This window comes from Equus asinus, chromosome 8, assembly GCF_041296235.1.
Source record: "Equus asinus isolate D_3611 breed Donkey chromosome 8, EquAss-T2T_v2, whole genome shotgun sequence".
Classification (NCBI taxonomy): Eukaryota; Metazoa; Chordata; class Mammalia; order Perissodactyla; family Equidae; genus Equus; species Equus asinus.
In genome coordinates this window covers 25,847,798-25,867,919 of record NC_091797.1, presented here as the reverse complement: position 1 = coordinate 25,867,919, position 20,122 = coordinate 25,847,798, and the positions used below count along the sequence as shown (strand labels likewise).

The 20,122-nt window shown below is 39.8% G+C and overlaps 1 protein-coding gene across 2 annotated transcripts in view; it reads left to right on the top strand.

The window, feature by feature from the left end:
• DNAH8 (dynein axonemal heavy chain 8) overlaps positions 1 to 20,122 on the top strand; it is a 263,980-nt gene that overhangs the window by 199,324 nt on the left and 44,534 nt on the right. For both annotated transcript variants that reach the window (XM_070514986.1, XM_070514987.1), the window contains exons 79-81: positions 9,901 to 9,974; positions 11,980 to 12,132; positions 12,512 to 12,667. In XM_070514986.1, coding sequence (XP_070371087.1) covers positions 9,901 to 9,974; positions 11,980 to 12,132; positions 12,512 to 12,667 — 383 coding nt within the window. The remainder of the gene's footprint in view (positions 1 to 9,900; positions 9,975 to 11,979; positions 12,133 to 12,511; positions 12,668 to 20,122) is intronic.

Here is a 20,122-nt window from a genome sequence, read left to right as displayed (position 1 = left end):
TATCACAAGGTGAAAAACTATAACCATTACTGTAGTGCATAGTAATTAGAGATTCATTCATTAATGTTTTCATTCAATAAACATTTAGTACAGCCAGTGTGCTAGATTCAGGGAGTACAGAGATGAGTACGGCATAGCTGGGAAAGACAGACGTAAATGCATAACAGAAGACAATGTGACAACTGCTGTAACAGAGTTATGTAGACATGCCTGATTACAAGATCCAGAGCTACTCAGGCGGCATGGGGTGTAAGGGAAAGCATCACACTGATGATATTTTGAGTAGGATCTAAAAAGTAGATAAAATTTTACCAGGTGGGATGGTGGGAGGTAGAAGGAAAGTTATTCCAGGGGAAGGTTGTAAACACACAAGTTGTGAGGGCAGTGACTGAGGCAGCAGGAGTAAAGGACAAGGACCTACATGATGCAGAGCACATCTTGATAGAATTAAGCCATCCTCCTAAGGGTGGCTGTTTACAGGAGGGCTGTTGATCTGCTCTTCATACTCTGAAAATCTGAATGTTGGTGGAATTGCCGTTTGGGATTGTCCAGGTTCAGGTCTCTATGACCATACTATGAAGGGTTAATTCATTCATGTCTTTGTAAACATTATAAAAGTGATTGATTATGAATCACTAAACCTGCCCTATGAAATAAAACTTACACTGAGTTTATTATATCGTTAACATAAACATGATATAGAATAATTCTGTCATCTCCAAGTACTTGCCACATGTTCCTCTGCATTAAGAATTTACTGTAAACCGTTCGCTTATGGTAGCATGGTCTATGTTCATTCCCTCTTTTCTCATCTTGACTTTGCTCTGTTCATTGTCACCACACTGTTGCCTGTTCTATATGGATCCATGTTTGAATGGTCGCATTCTTCTGACTGAACACTGATGCCCAATGCAAAGAGCTCCCGGGTTCTATTGGCAACTGCTCATGGCTAAGCCCCATTAACCACCTTTAAAGTAGGCTGTTTTGCTCTGGTGTTTACTGCAGTGTGCCAGTCATCTGCGTCGGTCCAAGAGTGTGCCTTTCTCGCAGCTTGTAGTTTGCAAATCTCTCTCAGATCTACTCCTCTGCGGATCTTTGTCCCCCTGCTTCTATACCCCACCTCTCTCTGTGTATAAGTTCCTTTTTTTCTGTCTTGCCACAAACCGATCTCCACGTGATCATCTCTCTTAGCCTCTGGTGGCTCGTGGGCTTCACTGCTCACAAGTTCAAAGTGCGACATTCCCAGGGAAACTGCCCTTACTCTCTTGGTCCCAAGTTCAAACATCCAGGGAAGATATGCATTGGTCACATGCTCCTTTCTGGGCCAGTCAATGAACTGTTTCTGTGGACATGAGTTCACAGCAGGAGCCACATATATGGAGCTAGAGTGGAGGACATTTCTTAGAAGGGGATACTGTTCCTAGAAGAAGGGCGTATTCCACTAGAGTTACCATTTCAGATGTTACCTCAAAAGGATGCTGTTTTGGAGAACAAGGGTATAACAACAGAATTAGGAAATTCAAAGTCTCCTTTGGGAGAAATTATAACTATGACATTAAATAAATACATAAGGCCAGAACTGTGCGATCACTTTTAGTGTTACTACATGTTATCATACTGCTTTGCTGGGCAATTCGGTGTTTTCATTTCTTGCTGCTACTTTAGTTTTTCCAATTCCAGTTGTTCAAGTTTCTATTGGTTACTTTGTTAGGATAGTGAAAGAGTAGATTTGATTGTGACACTGAAGAACCCAGTGAATTTTATGAAGAACTCTTTGCTAAATCATTTTTGGGAATGTTAGGAGGTCTCAGGCTGTTCACTACTTTGGGTTAAAAATCCCCAAAATAGCTGTGAAAATGGAACTCTTATGTAGACAGAATATTATTCTAGTCTCACTAGAAATATTTTATTTGTATAACTGGATAGTAGATAATCATAGAATGCTTGGGGTGAATAGGACTCTGGAAATCTTGAAAACCAGCTACCTTAATTTACAGCTGGGGAAACTGAGGTCTGGAGATGAGGCCAGGGAGGCAGTTTGTGACAGATCTGATTCAGGGCTTATCCCAGGGCTTCCAACTCCCGCTTCAGTGGTCTTTCTCTTTTGTTCCCTCTCACTGAGTTTATTAGATAAATTAACCAGTTACCAGACAGCAGCTTGAGGGATGGGACCAAGTCAAATAAGTTTTGGTAGGAAGAGAGGAGAAGAAAACCTCTCACCATGGATACCGTCTGTTGCCTGTTATGGTCTGCAGTGAGAGATTCAGAGCAGATACATTCTGCACGAAAGCAGTGGGTGCCTGGGCACCGGGGAGAAACAGATGGATTTAACATGAGAACCCTCCTGGGAGCCTGGGTGAGGGAGAAAGGGGTCCCAGAGGAAGGATAGTTTGAAAATAGACTTCGAGAGCAAACACATAAAATGCAAACCCACAATTATACAAGAGTAGGAATGAGAAAATGGGTATAACGATGTGTACAGATGAAAAAATTTAAATAACAAGAGAATGGTATGTAATTATGGTAATAAACATTAAAATGGACAAGTTTGTAGAAAAATACAAATTTACAAAATTTTCTCAGAAAAGGTAGAAAAACCTGAATAGACAAATAATCAAGAGGAGAAAAATTAGAAGTTTTAAAATTTCTACATCAGCAAAGGCTCTGGCCTTGGATGATTTTTTTGGTAAGTCCTTTAAAACTTTCATATGCTATCTTCCATTCCAGACTTAGAAAAAGAGGATATATTTTCCTTTTTATTTTAGGGGAATCGCATTATCCTGATATCACAAACAGACCAAGAGAGTAATTGCATAAAAGAAAGAAACCACAGATTGATCCTACTTATCAGTATAAATGTAAGGATCTTCACTAAAATGCAAGCAGGAAGAATTCAGTGTGACATTAAAAAAAACAAACATGCAAAATAATAATAATAATAATCTTTGACCAAGTAGGAATGCACCAAGTAGGGTGAATATAGGAAAGATACAATATTAAGAAATCTCATTACAACAATGAGCGAAAAACTTTTCCTTAGGCTATCTTATTATTACCTTGATAGATGCTAAGAAGGAATTATTTGTATTTGACTTTTAAAAAGTTGGAATAGAAGAATATTTTATTAATGCGATAGTGAATATGAACTTCAAATGACAGCATCATACTCACTGGTGAACAGCTGGAGACATGCCCATTAAAGGCAGGAGGAAGATAAAGATGTCTGCTCTCACCACTATTATTTAGTATTGTCGCGGAAGATATAGCTGATGTAAGAATCATAAATAAAAAATATAACTACTGGAAAGGAGGGACAAAAATCTTTATTACTCTAAGACGGTGTAATTGTCTAACTGAAAAACACAAATGAATCAACTGAAAAACTATTAGATTTAAGAGATTTAATAGCTCAGTAAGGTGGCTGGTCACAAAATAAATATATTTTAAAAATCAATGGAGCATTTTTGTAAAATAAAATGCAAAAATCCCATTCACTGTAACAACAAAAATAAAACAAATAATTTTAAAAATGCTTATTAGAAGAAAACTATAAAACTTTCTTGGAGTCATGAAAGTAGGATAGAATAAATGGAGAGTTACTACATTGCCAGTATAAAGATTCAATACTGTAAAGATGTCAATAGTCTCTAAATTAATCTATAAATTGAATGCAAGTTTAATTGAAATTCCAACAGTATTTTTTTTTAATTGGATAGTGGAGGGGTCTTAGATCATCTGGAACAATAAATGTACACGAATAGCCAAGACAGCTTGAAAACGAAAAAGAATAATGGGAACCAACACCATCAGATTTTTAAAACTTTGTCAAATGGCCAATAATTTAATCAGTGTGGAACTGGCTCAGAGTACATAAACAGATCAATGGAGCAAAATGAAAGGCCCCAAATTAGACTCCAGTATACATAATAGCTTAGTCTACGATAAGATTCACATTTCAAATCAGTGCAGGGAAAATGGATTAGTCAATAAAGGGTTGAGATAGCAGGTTAACTTTAGAAGAAGGTAAGAATTTTACCTCACGGTAAACTCCAAAGTAAATTCTAAGTTGATTAAGGTTTTAAATGGCTTAAATTGAGCTGCGAAATAATATGTTGAACAGTTATATACTATTGGGGTGGCTAGGATTTTCTTAATCATAATACCAGAGTCCAAACTCAGAGGGACAAGATGGGGAATTTGGATGAAGTTTTAAAACTTCAGTATGTCGAAAGCACCATAAATAGGGGGACCGGCCCCGTGGCCGAGTGGTGAAGTTCACGTGCTCTGCTTTGGCGGCCCAGGGTTTCGCCGATTCGAATTCTGGGCGCAGACATAGTGCCACTCGTCAGGCCGTGTTGAGGTGGCGTCCCACATGCCACAACTAGAAGGACCAACATCTAAAGATACACAACTGTGTACTAGGGGGCTTTGGGGAGAAGGAGGAAAAATAAAATCTTTTTTTAAAAAAAAGCACCATAGGGGCCAGCTCCGTGGCCGAGTGGTTAAGTTCGCACGCTCCACTGCGGCAGCCCAGGGTTCGGATCCTGGGCGCGGACATGGCGCTGCTCGTCAGGCCACGTTGAGGTGGCATCCCACATCCCACAACTAGAAGGACCTGCAACTAAGATATACAACTGTGTATGGGAGGGTTTGGGGAGATAAAGCAGAAAAGAAAAAAAAAAAGAAGAAGATTGGCAACGGTTGTTAGCTCAGGTGCCGATCTTTAAAAAAAAAAAAAAAAAAAAAAGCACCATAAATAAAATTGAAGCACAAACGAGAAGAGTGTGGGTGGGAGTTACAGCATTCCATTGTAGCTGGAGACACTGGCAGCCCTTTATTATATATATATCACAAATCTTTAAAATGTTTGTATGTTTTGTCCCAACTATTTTACATGTGTGAATTTCTCGTAAGAACATATTGAGAGACATACATCAAGATTTATATACAAAGATGTTTAATCTAGTGCTATCTGTAATATTGAAAAATTGAAAATGTCTTAAATGTACAAAAGGGTAGTGGTTGAATGAACAAGGATGAATCAGAATGATGGAACACTGTGCCACCATTAAAAACTATTCTCCAGTAATACTTAGTGACAATAAAATGCTCACAACATACTGATAAGAAATAAAGATATAAAATAACATGTATGAATGTATGTATATATATGTAATTCATATACATATGATATACATATGTACATACATATAATTTTTTGCTGATTTTTTGAGTTCATAATAGTTTACATCAATGTGAGGTTTCAATTGTACATTATTTCTTGACTGTCACCACATAAGTGCTCCCCTTCAGCCCCTGTACCCACCCCCCATCCCCCCCTTCCCCTGGTAACCACTGAACTGTTTTCTTTGTCCATGTATTTGTTTATATTCCACATATGAGTGAAATCATCTGCTGTTTGTCTGTCTTAGACTGGCTTATTTCGCTTAGCATAATTCCCTCTAAGTCTTTCCACGTTATTGCAAATGGGATGAATTTGTCCTTTTTTCTGGCTGAGTAGTATTATATATATATATATATATATATATACACCACATCTTCTTTATCCAATCATCAGTTGATGAGCGGTCAGTGTTTCCATGTCTTGGCTATTGTGAATAGCGCTGCAATGAACATAGGGGTGCATATGTTGCTTTGGATTGTTGATTTCCAGTTGTTTGAGTAGATACCCAGTAATGGGATAGCTGGGTCATGTAGTGGTTCTATTTTTAGCTTTTTGAGGAATTTCCATACCGTTTTCCATAGTGGCTGCACCAGTGTGCATTCCTACCAGCAGTGTATGAGGGTTCCCTTCTCTCCACACCCTCTCCAACATTTCTTATTTTTAGTCTTAGTGATTATAGCCATTTTAACAGGCATAAGGTGGTATCTTAGTGTAGTTTTGATTTGCATTCCCTGATGATTAGTGTTGTTGAACATCTTTTCATGTGTTTATTGGCCATCTGTATATCTTCTTTGGAAAAATGTCTGTTCATCTCCTCTGCCCATTTTTTGATCGGGTTGTTTCTTTTTTTATTGTTCAGCTGTGTGAGTTCCTTATATATTATGGAGGTTAACCCCATGTCAGATATATGATTTGCAAATATTTTCTCCTGATTGGTAGGTTTTCTCTTTGTTTTGATTCTAGTTTTTTTTTTTTTTTTTTTGCCTTGCAGGAGCTCTTTAGTCTGATGAATTCCCACTTGTTTATTTTTTCTTTTGTTTCCCTTGTCTGAGATGACATGGTATTTGAAAAGATCCTTTTTAGTTCGATAATTTTATGGTTTCAGGACGTATCTTCAAGTCTTGGATCCATGTCGAGTTTATTTTTGTGTATGGTGTGAGATAGTGGTCTACCTTCATTCTTTTGCATTTGGCTGTCCATTTTTCCCAAGACCATCTGTTGAAGAGACTATCTTTCCTCCATTGTATGTTCTTGGCGCCTTTGTCGAAGATTAGCTGCCCGTAGATGTATGGTTTTATTTCTGGGCTTTCAGTTCTGTTCCATTGATCTATGTGCCTGTTTGTGTACCAGTACCATGCCATTTTGATCACCATGGCTTTGTAGTAAATTTTGAGGTCAGGAATTGTGATACCTCCAGCTTTGTTCTTTTTTCTTAGGATTGCCTTAGCAAATCAGGGTCTTTTGTTGCCCCATATGAATTTTGGGGTTCTTTGCTCTATTTCTGTGAAGAATGTCCTTGGGATTCTAATTGGGATTGCCTTGAATCTGTAAATTGCTTTGGGTAGTATGGACATTTTAACTATGTTTATTCTTCCAATCCATGAGCAAGGAATCTCTTTCCATCTCTTTATGTCATTATCAATTTCTTTCAGTAATGTCTTATAGTATTCATTGTATAATTCCTTCAGCTCCTTGGTTAAATTTATTCCTAGGTACTTTATTCTTTTCGCTGCGATTGCAAATGGAATTGTATTCTTGACTTCTCTTTCTGTAAGTTCGTTATGGGAGTATAGAAAAGCAACTGATTTTTGTAAGTTGATTCTGTACCCTGCAACTTTGCTGTAGTTGTTAATTATTTCTATTAGTTTTCCAATAGATTTTTTGGGGTTTTCTATATATAAGATCGTGTCGTCTGCAAACAGTGAGAGTTTCACTTGTTCGCTCCCTATTTGGATTCCTTTTATTCCTTTCTCTTGCCTAATTGCTCTGGCCCAAACCTCCAGTACTGTGTTGAATAAGAGTGGTGATAGTGGGCATCCTTGCCTTGTTCCTGTTCTCAGGCGGATGGTGCTCAGTTTTTGCCCACTGAGTATGTTGGCTGTGGGTTTGTCACATATGGCCTTTATTATGTTGAGGCAATTTCCTTCTATCCCCATTTTGTGAAGAGTTTTTATCATAAATTGCTGTTGGATCTTGTCAAATGCTTTCTCTGCATCTATTGAGATGATCATGTGGTTTTTATTCCTCAGTTTGTTGATGTGGTGTATCATGTTGATTGATTTGCAGATGTTGAACCATCTCTGTGTCCCTGGTATGAATCCCACTTGATCATGATGTATGATCCTTTTGATGTATTGCTGAATTCGGGTTGCCAAAATTTTGTTGAGGATTTTTGCATCTGTGTTCATCGGTGATATTGGCCTGTAGTTCTCCTTCTTCGTGCTGTCCTTGTCAGGCTTTGGTATCAGCGTGATGTTGGTCTCATAGAATGTGTTAGGAAGTGTTCCATCTTCCCTAAGTTTTTGGAATAGCTTGAGAAGGATAAGTATTAAATCCTCTCTGAAAGTTTGGTAAAATTCCCCAGGAAAGCCATTTGGTCCTGGGGTTTTATTCTTTGGGATGCTTTTGATTACTGTTTCAATCTCTTTCTTTGTGATTGGTCTATTCAGATTGTCTGTTTCTTCTTGACTCAGCTTTGGGAGGTTGTAAGAGTCTGAGAACAAGAGTGGGAGTCAGGTCACCGTGAGAAGGCTGTTGCAAGAATCCAGGCAAGAGGTGGTGGTGACTTGGACCCGGGGAATAAAAGTGGAGATGTTGAGAAGTGGTCAGATCCCAGGTATGCTTTGAAGGGATGGTGCTAAGTCTCCTCTTGACCCCTTACCTGGATCAGTAGAAGAATCTCAGGCTCATAGCCACCTGAATAAAAATCAGTTCTTCCTTTGAGAAGGTGTATTTCAGAAGAGTTTGGAAAGTGAGAGGAGATAGACTATGGCTCACACTCACGTGTTACTACTTTTTGTCCCTCTCACACCTTGCCCCACTGACCTATTGAACATTTGTGAATTCTGTCAGAATAAGAGGGGCTCAGTACCTCTGTATGATCCAGAGGCTCTTCCCATTCAAGTCCCGCCTCTCCTTTCTTCTCCTTTTATAGTTCGCATAGATTCTTCTTGAACGTCCCTGGGAGCAGTGCCTGGATCCCCTTGAGCAGGAGAGATTCATGGGGGCTTTGGTGGGAAAATCCAGCTTTGCTCAGTAACCCTTGGTCTATTGCAATTCCTGGTTCTCCAAGCAGTGCACTTCCACCCTCTCTCAGGTGCCCATTGCAAAGTTTCTTCCTGTGGCCTTGAGTCCGTGAATAATCCTTAATGTTGCGCCTTGTAAACCCTAATGGAATCTCTGGTTATTAACCAGCTGGTGGCATTTAAATGGTGTATCCTGACAGCTTCTTCTCTGGTTCCTGATGTATTTCCCTTCCTACCCCATGGATTTCTCCAGTCCTTTGTAGCCTCTACCAGCAGTTCCCAATTCAGCCTCATTGTTTGCCCAACTACAGTGGTCTGTGTCTCTGAAGATTCAGGCTCATCCAGTAGATCAGGGCAAAAGCACACACTGGTTCACGATGTCCCCACTGACCCCATCTTCCCGGGTTGAGATCATGCCTCTCAAACTCAGGAAAATCTAGGTCCCCAAAGCCTTGATGAAAAGTTAATTTCTAGGGGCTGGCCCCATGGCCGAGTGGTTAAGTTCGTGCGCTCAGCTGCAGGCGGCCGAGTGTTTCGTTGGTTTGAATCCTGGGCGCGGACATGGCACTGCTCATCAAGCCACGCTGAGGCAGCGTCCCACATGCCACAACTACAAGGACCACAACGAAGAATATACAACTATGTACTGGGGGGCTTTGAGGAGAAAAAGGAAAAAATAAAATCTTTAAAAAAAAGTTAATTTCCAATTCCGTTTTCACAATCATGATCCATAGACTTCTTTAATTTAGTGAATTCACATGTCAGGGCATAAGTGTGGTTCTCTGCCTATAACATCAAATTCACTGATGAGCCTAAATAGTGTATTCTTCCCTGAGTTATAATCACAACTCTGATCTTGAAGTGGTCTCCACCTTCTCTTCACGCTCAGTCCAAGGTGGTGATGATCTGAGGAGCAGTTGCCCCTGAATGTTGCTCTCACAGGGCTGAGCTGCCTCGAGTTCCCTCTCAGGAAATAGACAGACTTGCAAACAAAACCAAAACCGACAAACAGAAGAAACTGCCAGCCTGACATCAGAAAAGAATAAAAAGCCAATTAAATCTTTACTGCAGCACCTGTAAAACACCAAAGGAGATTTCAGATCAAAACATATAACAAAATTTAAAAATTCTCTTTTCCTCTAAATACCCATGATAATATTGTAGCTGCCTCTCCCACCATCAATCTTCCTTCTCATTGTCTCCAAAGATGCAAAAACTCTCTAAAAGCCCGCCCAGCCTTGCACCCTTTGTCTCTCTCTCCCTGTCCCTACTTTTCCAGGTGGTCCTCCAGTGTCCACTCCACTTATTTCTCTCGTCAACACAACCAAAGGCCAGACCTGTTTGAATAACAAAGTTTTCTTCTTAGAAGCCACAGAGGGAGGGAGGCTGTGACCATTCAGAAATTAATTTTTGTTCTAATCCTGTTATAACTTTACGTTTTATCATAGCCATCCTTCTCCTGTGTTACAGAATGCAGAACTATCTCAATGGGGCAAGGACAAGAAGTTCATGCTCGAAAGCTGATTCAGATGTCAATGCAGCAGGTGTGTAGCAAGGGACACTTACCCCAAATGCGACATTCTTGCTATTGTCCCTCCGGCCATCATGTCCACCTAGGACCCCCACAGTGATGCGTGTGCTGCTCAATCATTATTTTCCATTTTTGTTTATGTGTATATAGACAACCTTTGATTACCTGTGAATTGTAAACCTCAACCTAGTTTGCTCCTAACATCCCCATAAAAAGCTTGTTCCATATTCTATAGTATATGCTCCATTTTTTTTTTACACTACATATTTCTTTTTGACAATTTGGAAGATACACTTTCTGGTTACTAAGGATGCAACTCTAGCAGTCTCAGAATTTCATGATCAATATTAATAGATTGTGCTTAAGAAGTGACAGATTGAGACAGTTACATTTCAATTTTCGTTTAAAAGTCAGACTTTCATTTTTCATTAATGAATAATTTCAGGCAAATAAGAAATATTTGAGAACTTTATGTTTAAATATTGATAATGTTTTTTACTGAAAATTGCAAGCTGGACGGAGTGTTGAGAAATATTTTCCATCACACCTAATAAATACACAGGACATTAATTTTCTAGAAATGCTTGGTAGATGGCAATTTCAACTGTAATAAGTAACTGCCCCATTTATAAAAATAAAATAAGATCTTGGTTTATTTTTAAGCCTTTGATCTCATAATGTCTATAGCAACTTTGGTGCAGCTTTTCCCTGGGAATTAATGACTAGAGAGGGTTAATGGGCTAAAACTCCGCTTGGGTCATCAAATTTTCAAGCTAGTCATTAATTCTTAAGTGCCCTAAGCCTTAATATTTATCACATAGTTAAATTCAGTAATATATTGTATTTAATTTATAGATATCAAAGCAATTATATATAATTATTTTTACTCAGATCAAATGATTCACTCTATTGAGTGACTTGACAGTTCAACTTTGGGCCTTAAATAATTTCTCTAGTTTCCGTGAGTGAGAAACTTTTTAATTTAAATACTGCATCCACATTAACGTTCTTTGAAATACTAGCTTTTATAACTTTCACGTTCTGTTTCTCAAAGTGCTATAAGTATTGATAATAATGCCACTGTCAGAAAAAAGCCCCCGATGAACAGGTGCGGCCACATTGCCGCTTGAGGAACGCCAGATGTAGGATAAAGCTGACGTTGTAGGATGCAGAGTGGGGAACCAGAAACTGACTGGATCCACAATGACACAAGCTAACCGTGAAGTCCATCTTCCTCTGGACACTGCAGTTGTCCAGAATAACACACTTGCTGTTTAGGCCAGTCTGAGTTGTATTTTCTCTTACAGTAGAAGGCGTAATACATGAGCCTGACTATGTATCTGTGGTGCTCAATATTTTGTAGCTGGAAGTATCTGATCTTGTTATATAAGGTATCAAAACGTTGTCTGGTTTATAAACTGTGTTCCCATGGAGCAGGGATGGTCATGTGACTTGTATTGTTAAGGGTAGTTTTATCAAGTATTTAGATAGTGCTTAATATTTTGTGGTTTCAGGAATTTATGGGAAGAGTGATGACAAGAATAAGGTTTAGTATTATGGTAGCAAACGTCACCAGATGTTTTGTGTCCAACTTCCGTGAGATAACGTGCATCCCTCTTTGTAACTATGGACGACTTGGTTTTGGAGTGCGTTCTGATTCACCTTAGGCAGGACAGTTTGTTAACAAATTCCAGAATACTCATTCCCACCATTAGATGGTGCACACACTGTACTCACACAAGTCTGACTTCAAGTTTTAATTTCTGTTCCCTTCTGAACGAGGGGTGGCAGAATACAATCATTTTGAACCCACTTGATTTCAAGTAATCAGTTTTAGGAGTAGCAGGAGAAATGATTCTATCGACGTATACTAATTTTATTAAAAACATGCGCTGAAAGCAAAATATTCACATGCTCTAAGCAATGCTTTAAAAAATGTGTACAGTTTTGTACAGTTGGTTTTATTAAAATCATAAAAAAGTCGCAAGAAATTAATATGAAATCATTTTTGAATACAGGGTGGCTGGGTATTACTGCAAAATTGTCACCTTGGCCTAGAATTTATGGAAGAATTACTAGAGACATTAATTACCACTGAAGCCAACGATGATTCTTTCCGGGTATGGATAACGACCGAGCCCCACGATCGATTTCCAATTACATTGCTTCAGGTTGGTTACTATGAGATAAGTGTCTTTTCCTTGAGAGTTATATGAATAAAATGGCATAATTGGCATTATTGAAAGATGGAAACACAGCAGGACTTTTTGGTCCAGTAAAGTCTACTCTGCAAAATCTTATACTATAATTGTCAAAATCTTGGTTAGAATCACCCAGATTATATAGCAAGTATTTCTACAGAAGAGTTATAAGACTCAGTACTAATTTATTGGGTTTCGGCTCTGATTAACGCCATTAGTTTACACAGTGCTGAATTTCAGCCCTCATTTTATGTACCATAAACATATTGTTGTCTGATGTATTATAATGTCTATTTTATCCTTTACAATAATTTATAGAACCTAAACTACTGTTTGCTTTTTATGACAGACTTCTCTCAAATTCACTAATGAGCCACCCCAAGGTGTACGCGCAGGGTTAAAGAGAACATTTGCGGGAATTAATCAAGACCTTCTGGATGTCAGTAATTTACCCATGTGGAAGCCAATGCTTTACACGGTAGCATTTTTACACTCCACCGTGCAGGTAACTTTTGAGAGCAGTTTGCACGTTTAGGGGATGCTAATGCTGTGTTGCCTCATTGCTGAACTGTCTGCTCTCCTTGCTCTGATTTTTTCCCCCTGATAACGCTTTTCCCCACCTGGCATAGTATATATTTGTTTATATACTGAATGTGTCCTCCTGCCCTGTCCCCACCCTGGCCATTAGAATGTAAAACTCCTGGGCAAAGACTTTGTCTTTTTATAACTGCTGTATCTCCTCTGTCACAGCCGCTTCTGTGGCATTGCCAGAGCTCAGTAAATATTTGTGGGATGAGCAAAGAGATTATTACGATAGGAGCTTGGTTTTGAAAGTGCCTATGCTGGCCAGGAATGTTATGTACACCGTCTCGTGTCATACTAGCGACACATTTCACGGTAGGACTATCGCCGTTTGAGAAACGAGGAAATTGAGACTCAGAGAAGTTAAGTCCACTTCGCAGACGGTAGACCTAGGGGTCAAGCCCCACACTGCCTGCCTTGGAAGTAAATACTCCAAGTTTTGAGCCTACTCCCCGCTAGTGAAATTGGTGGTGGTGTTGGGAAGAGGAGTAACAGTGGTCACTTGTCTTTCTCAGGTAGTTTGCTCTTTGCTTTTGCTATCTACCTATATAGTACTGTGTGCACGCATGTGTGTGTGTGTGTGGTGAGGAAGATTGGCCCTGAGCTAACATCTGTGCCAATCTTCCTGTATTTTGTATGTGGTTGTCACCACAGCATAGCTTGATGAACTGTGTATGTCCACGCCAGGCACCGCAACCCACGCACCTGGGCCACTGAAGTGGAGCAGGTTGAACTTAACCACTATACCACCAGGCAAACCCCACTTATATAGTAATTTAATAATTTTTTGGCTACCCAGCAACTTATCTATGGGATTTTTTTCATTGTTTTGTTCTATTTTTGAATTTTATATGTGTTCTGCATTTGAAAACTGTATCATTTTAATGTACTGGATCCACTTCTTGATTTCACAGAGAGATGAAGAGCCTCCTTTAACCCCTTCCTACATGTCTTCCTTCCCTGAGGCTGGAGTGAAGACAAAATAGTTAACTGGCTGGTTCCAGGAGGCGTGCTTTAGCTGTGCATGGGGGTGCAAGAGCTTCACCTCATCTCTCCCCACCCTGCTTAAAGGTGGATGGGAATTTGGTGCTCACCCCAGAAAATACTGGGCGTATTTACCCTAGGTTCATTGTCTCTACCACTTTACCAGGTTCCATGTTGCCCAGCAGAGAGGGCCGTGTAGAGAGGACTAGCTGGTGTTTATCTGTCCCCGAACCCTGAGGGAGTTAAAATCAGGTTAAAGGCTTTGTGGGCAGTTATTTTCACTAAGTTCCGTTGTGGCCTTTGGATTGTAAATTACAGCTTCCAAGTCACTGAAGTCTATTTCATACATTCTTATCTGGGAATTGCTCGCTTTGCTAGACCTTATCACGCTCTAATACAAATATTGCTTTAACTCTTTTATTTAATTCTCAATTCACAAATAATACATTTTATGATTCTGTTCTCAGTGGTGATGATTCAACTCTTCCACTGTGCTTATCACGGGGAGATGATTGGGGGTATTTTCCATACAGTCTGTGCGGCAACCTGTGTTTTTAGTGGCCATTAGCCAACCGCTAAACAGAAGAACAAGAGGACCACGGTTTAGTCATGGAGCTAAAATGCTCGCACTTAACATCACGTGTATTTGGGTTAAAACAGAAAAAAGTCTCCACTGCTAGGGCTGTGAAGCTAAAGGTTGAATATCTCTTAAAATCCAGTCATGGTGTGCTGGAAAGAGTACTCCATGGAGAATCGCAGTCCTGGGCGTTAGACTCGCTGTGAAGCCCATTAGCTCTGTGAGGTTGTTATGTCCCTCTCAAGGCTTCTGTTTCCCCATCTGTGTGTCTAGAGGTGGAAGGAGGTGATCTTTCAAGATTTTTCCCATTTCTAACATTCTGTTATCCCGTTCTGTGGCTATGTGGGGAGTGCAGATAATTCAAACATAGTTTCCTCTGTTCTTTTTTCATCAATTTCAGAAAGATTTACTGTGATATTGCCCAAATATTTTCTTTTATTTGGTTAGGATAGAGTCAGATTGACAGAAAGATCCAAAGTTCTTTAGGGGCTTTTGGTCCCGCGCCAGCAGCATGTGCCTCACTTGGGAGTTTGTAAGAGATGAATCTGAGGCCCCATCGCAGACCTGCTGAGTCAGAGCCTGCATTGTAATAAGATGCCCAAGTGACTCGTGTGCTCAGTAGAGTTTGAGGCACAACTGCGATGGGAGGGACTGTTCTGGATTTGGACAGATTGTGACTTATATTTCTCTAGTGTCGGACATGATAGCCGAATACTTCATTTGTTAATTGATTAATTGATGCCTCCAAATTAACCTAGATATCTCTTGCTTTCTACAAACATGGTGTATATATTTTGTCCTTGAAGAGACTGAAAAAAAGAACAGGGAACTGGCTCATGTCACACAATCTGAAGCTTCAGAGCTGGGGAGGAGTTCATGCTGGAGTCCATCACGCATTAGAATGGGGAACCTAGTGGTAAAATGTGAGAGTTGGATGTCCCCCAGCGTAATTTCTCGTACTAAATTATGTTTTGGCATCGTGCTATCAGCTCACCCCTGCCCAAGGGCATCATGTTTTATGTGGACCCTACTCATTGGTACAGACAACAGAATGAGCACCCTGCCTCTTGCATAAGAAGTAGATTTGGCTGGTCAAGGACAACTTTCTTGGGTAGAAGAGTGGTGGAAGGTGTGATTTGTTCTGTCGGTCGGTGAGGTGGGAGCAGGCTTACTCAGTAGGAGGGTGCCCTGGGTGCTGCCATGGGAACTTGCATAGATGCACAAGCCAGTTCTGCCCTGAGCTCTGCTTGCTCCAAACTCTCCCGGCCTCCCTCCCCTCTCCTCCAGGAACTTACCATCCTCGTAGGCCAGGAAGTTACTGCAGCAGCAGCTGCTTTTACTGCAGTCTGGTGATGTCTCTCTTTGCCAGCCAGCCCTCCTGCCCTCGCCCTGGGAGCCTTGCCTTCTCGGTGCCCTGGTGCATGCCTCGGCTCCATTTGTCCACTACTCCTTGAGGAGATTTCCGAATCGTCTTGAAGATGAGTCTCAAGGGAACTCAGTATTGTCTCTCTATGGTTTCCCAGAAACTCCAGCATAACATCATTCTGGGTTTCAAAGCAAGCCCATGTTCACCCTTCAGGATTTTAATTTTAAATACATCTTCCTCCAAAGTCTTGGTCTTTTGAAACTTAATAATTACATTTGTAGTCTCCTCTCAACACCTCCTGTGGAAGGTCAGAATAATGTTTTCTGTTTTTTTCCTATTAATGGTTAATGTACCATTGCCCAGTGTCCCAACGTACCCATTACCTGGGCCTCGGAAACCCCGGGAGGAGATGATGGGGTGGGGTGCTCAGTCCTTTTAAAAACTTCCCAAGTGATTCTAACATGCAACAACAGTTGAGAATAACTGCCAAACAGACATTGCCCTTAAGGGAGGAGTCTTTAGTCATTTTTACATCCTTTTCATGGTTTGGAATTTTCTCCCCATCACCTTGGCTTCCCCACATTGTCGCCCACATTTGGGACTTTTCTAACAGCTTATACCCAACTCTTTGAGGTTTTTTGCTAAAGAGATTGATTAGGAGGTCTCAGGGCCTGCAGAGGCAGTTGCCAACTTGGAAATTTTATCACGGCTCTTAGAAATAATTTAAATATTAAATAAAAATGCCCATATCAATAGCAGCCAGGGAATTCCACTATGAGCAGGTCTTTATTCAGAAAAATGTTTCCTTCTCCTACATTTTGTTTTCTTTCTAAAGTTTGAGCCTTGACAAACACTCCCTTCAAGTTTAATAGTGTATATAATCTTCTTGCTTTGAGGAGCGTGATTATTAAGTTCTTAATTTAAACGTATTCAGAATAATTACAATAATATGACACAGGTTTTTAAAAAGATCTTCTACACTTTGCTCTGTAGTGTTTCCCAGTGGCTCTGGCCATTTCTGTTAATTATTTTCACCTGTTAAAGTTCTCTTATATTGTCTAGTATGCATTGTATTTTTTCATTTTATGTTATCTCCACTTATTAAATAAATAGGATGTGGTGCTCCAAAGACAGCCTTGATTTGAAGATGTGACTGAAGTGATTCTGCATGGGCCTGTGGGAGGTAGGATCATTGGGCTGAAGTAGAATCTACCATAAAATTGAAAATAGCTTTGCCATCATTAAAGTGATGATTCCGTTGAGCGACTTTTCTTCAGAGTTCTAAGGAGGATTCCAGTTTTCCATACGTCACTAACAGTTCTGTGTTTTGTATATTTTTTGGAATAAAGGGAAAAAATCGTATTCATTAAATTCAGTAAGGAGTAGACTATTCTTCCTAAAATCATCACTCTTCATCTTAGTAATGGATAATAACTCCCTTCTCTTGAGTTTGGTTTTGGCTCTCTATCCTGACATTCAGTCTGTCTACATTCCATCCTTGAGTCATCACCTGAGCACGTGGTTCCAGCTACTCCCTAGAGGTTGCCCTCTGCTGCAGTAGAACCATCTACCTGAAAACTCCTTCTGGATGCATCGTGAGCTTTGCGTTCCTATCTTTGCTCATGGCCTCCACCAAGCCCAGAAGTCTTTTCTCCCTTCTTTTCAAAGACCAGCTTCAGTTTCGTTCTTTCCAGAAGCCTCTGATTGAATGTCTTTTTCTTCAGGCTTATCATCTATTAAATTTTGACAGCTAATTATGCTCACTGTCACATTGTCCTTTCCTTATTTCTAAGTCTTATTTTCTCAACGAAATTAAAACCTTTTGAAAATACACTGATTCAAAAATTTTTCTATTATATCACGTAGGACTCATTTCACAGTTTCAAAAATACTGATTGTACTAAAAAGACTCAATATTCCAAATATTCCAAATTCTAGCAAAGTCCCCTGCTTTTGAGCTTCTGAATGAGTTCTTAGGCCCTAGTGGTTTGAATCATTCCTGATAGTAATCCAAGCTGATAATTCAGGGGTTTTTTTGTTTATTGTCATTTAGAGAGATTAGTGAGTCCCAAAAAATGTAGCAAGAAAGTGAAATGACTTCATTTGTCAAGGAAAAGACACCCACCAAGATTTTGACTTTTTTTCCCCAAGATATGCTAAACAGTCTATGACTTTAGTAAACCAACCTAAAAAGTGAATGCTTTAAATGAAAATTGATGGGAAGTAACATAAAATGAAGCAAATTTCAGCATTAGGGCAATTTTCAAAGATCACATTTTAAGGAGCAAGTGAATTGCAATCGTTCAGTGCGTATAAATGGGAGTGATTCTATAGAGCCAATTTAAGCAGCTTCAGTAATAGGAAAGAAAGAATTATTCTTCATTCAATCTCCTGTCTAACTGAACAGTAACATTTAAAAATTGAGTCAACATAAGTAGAACTATTTCAGAGTTGATTCTGTTTTTTAAAAAATTAGAAAACATTTGCATTTCACCAATAAGTGGTTAGCATTCTTCTCTTTGAAGTCCTCAAGATGGAGGGAACGCCAGAGACTCAAGGCTTAGCTGAATGCATTTTCATATTAATATCCCATAGACCCTTCCAACCCACCCTTACTCCTAGAATAACCTGGAGGCGGTTCACCTCTATGTTTCTGGGCACCACTCAAGAAATTCAAATCTCTATGTCAGCCTCTAAATTGATCCCCACAGAGGGTGAGAGGAAGAGTGCCTTTCAGTCTAACAATAATCAGCTACTGTTTATTAGACAACCATGAGCCTTTCCCCAAGGTGCAGTTGCAAAAGGGGAGACAAAAATGGGAGACAGGTTTTCACCATCAAGGCTCAAAATCTGGTTACAAGACCACATATTTCAACATGAAACAACTAGACAAACAAAGCAAGGCAACTTGAATGCTGAGACCAGGAAGCAGAAAGCCATCAAGTGAAGCTCACACCTTTAGGAACCAAGGCTCCCCACTCTTGCACCTGGGACACCACAGGTCTCTCCTCCTGTCAAGGCTGCACCTCTGCTCCTTCTCACTTTCTCTGTTCAAGGTCGAAGATGGTGCTTCACAGCTCCTGTGTTCACAAGTCTCCTTGGTTTAAGCTCTGACTAGGATAACTCTGGAAAGCAAGTCTGAACCCTTACTCTAAATTCCTGGGAGAAGGAATCTGATTGGCTCCTCCTGGGCTGTTTGTCCACCTTTGATCTAATTAGGTAAAGTGTGGGCGTGGGAGTCACACCAGACAAATGTCTAACACCTGACAACCTACCCTAAAGAAGTACAGGTCTAGAGGTAATGGGAGTAGTTTACATTTTAAGAGTTATTTGTTCGCCCTCAGTCTGAACTCCTAGGGCCAGAACATCTAGACTCAAATTAATTTTCACGGTATGCCTAATATTTAAAAATCATATCCTAAAAATCAGTAATTAAACCTTCTTGCTTTCTGAATTTCTTCTCTGACCTGTCCATGAACTTGTCTAAACTAAAATTCATTTAGATAACTTTAAATAGTGATATTATTGAGGATCGAAAGCATGGAGCAGCTGCAGTAAGAATTATTGGAATGGCTTGTGACAACAATGTGTGTGTGTGTGTGTTGGGTTGAGAAAGGCAAAAAAGGAAAGAAAAACTAATACAATCACTTGCCACATAATGACATTGTGGTCAACGACAGACCACATGTATGACAATGGTCTCATTGGATTCTTACTGTTTAGCCTCGGTGTGTAGTAGGCTATACCATCCAGGTTTGTGTAAGTGCCCTCCATGATGACTCCAGAATGGCGAAATTGCCTATTGATGTGTTCTCAGAACATATCCCTGCTGTTAAGCAATGCATGACTGTGTATCTGTAGAGATAGAGAAGTAGAATTACGTCTTCCCATAGGTGTATCAGGATTTTACATTCCATGGAAGTCCCCACCTCAGGCACTAGGCTCAAAGGCCTAGGAGCTAACCCCAATAAACAATTGGACCTTCCGTAGAGAGAGATTGTGTGCTGAGGCAGGGCAAGATGACGGTATGGTAACATTTGAGTTAATCTATGTGGGTTGCTAGGTAATCAGGGCCTGGAATGATCAGTTCCAACACTTACATACCTTTAGAATGGTCTCCAGAATATCAAGGCAATTGAATCATTTGATCTGAGCCCAGTTTGATTATTTATGGGTGACTTGGCAATTCAAAACTGTTAGTCACTGGTTCATGGGAGAGAACAAATGAAGGCAATGTGAAAGTTTTAAGACAGCGTGTCATGTTTTGCAATAGAAATTCTTAGTCTTCAAAATCGGAAATTGCGAAATTACAAAATGAAACTAGCAGGGAGTCTAAATACTCTTGAGTGCTGAAGTTATTCAACTTGACAAACAAAAATTCAAACCCTTAGGTTTAACATTTGAAACTTTCTTTCCAAGAGTCCAATTTAGAATAAATGAATTCATTCAAC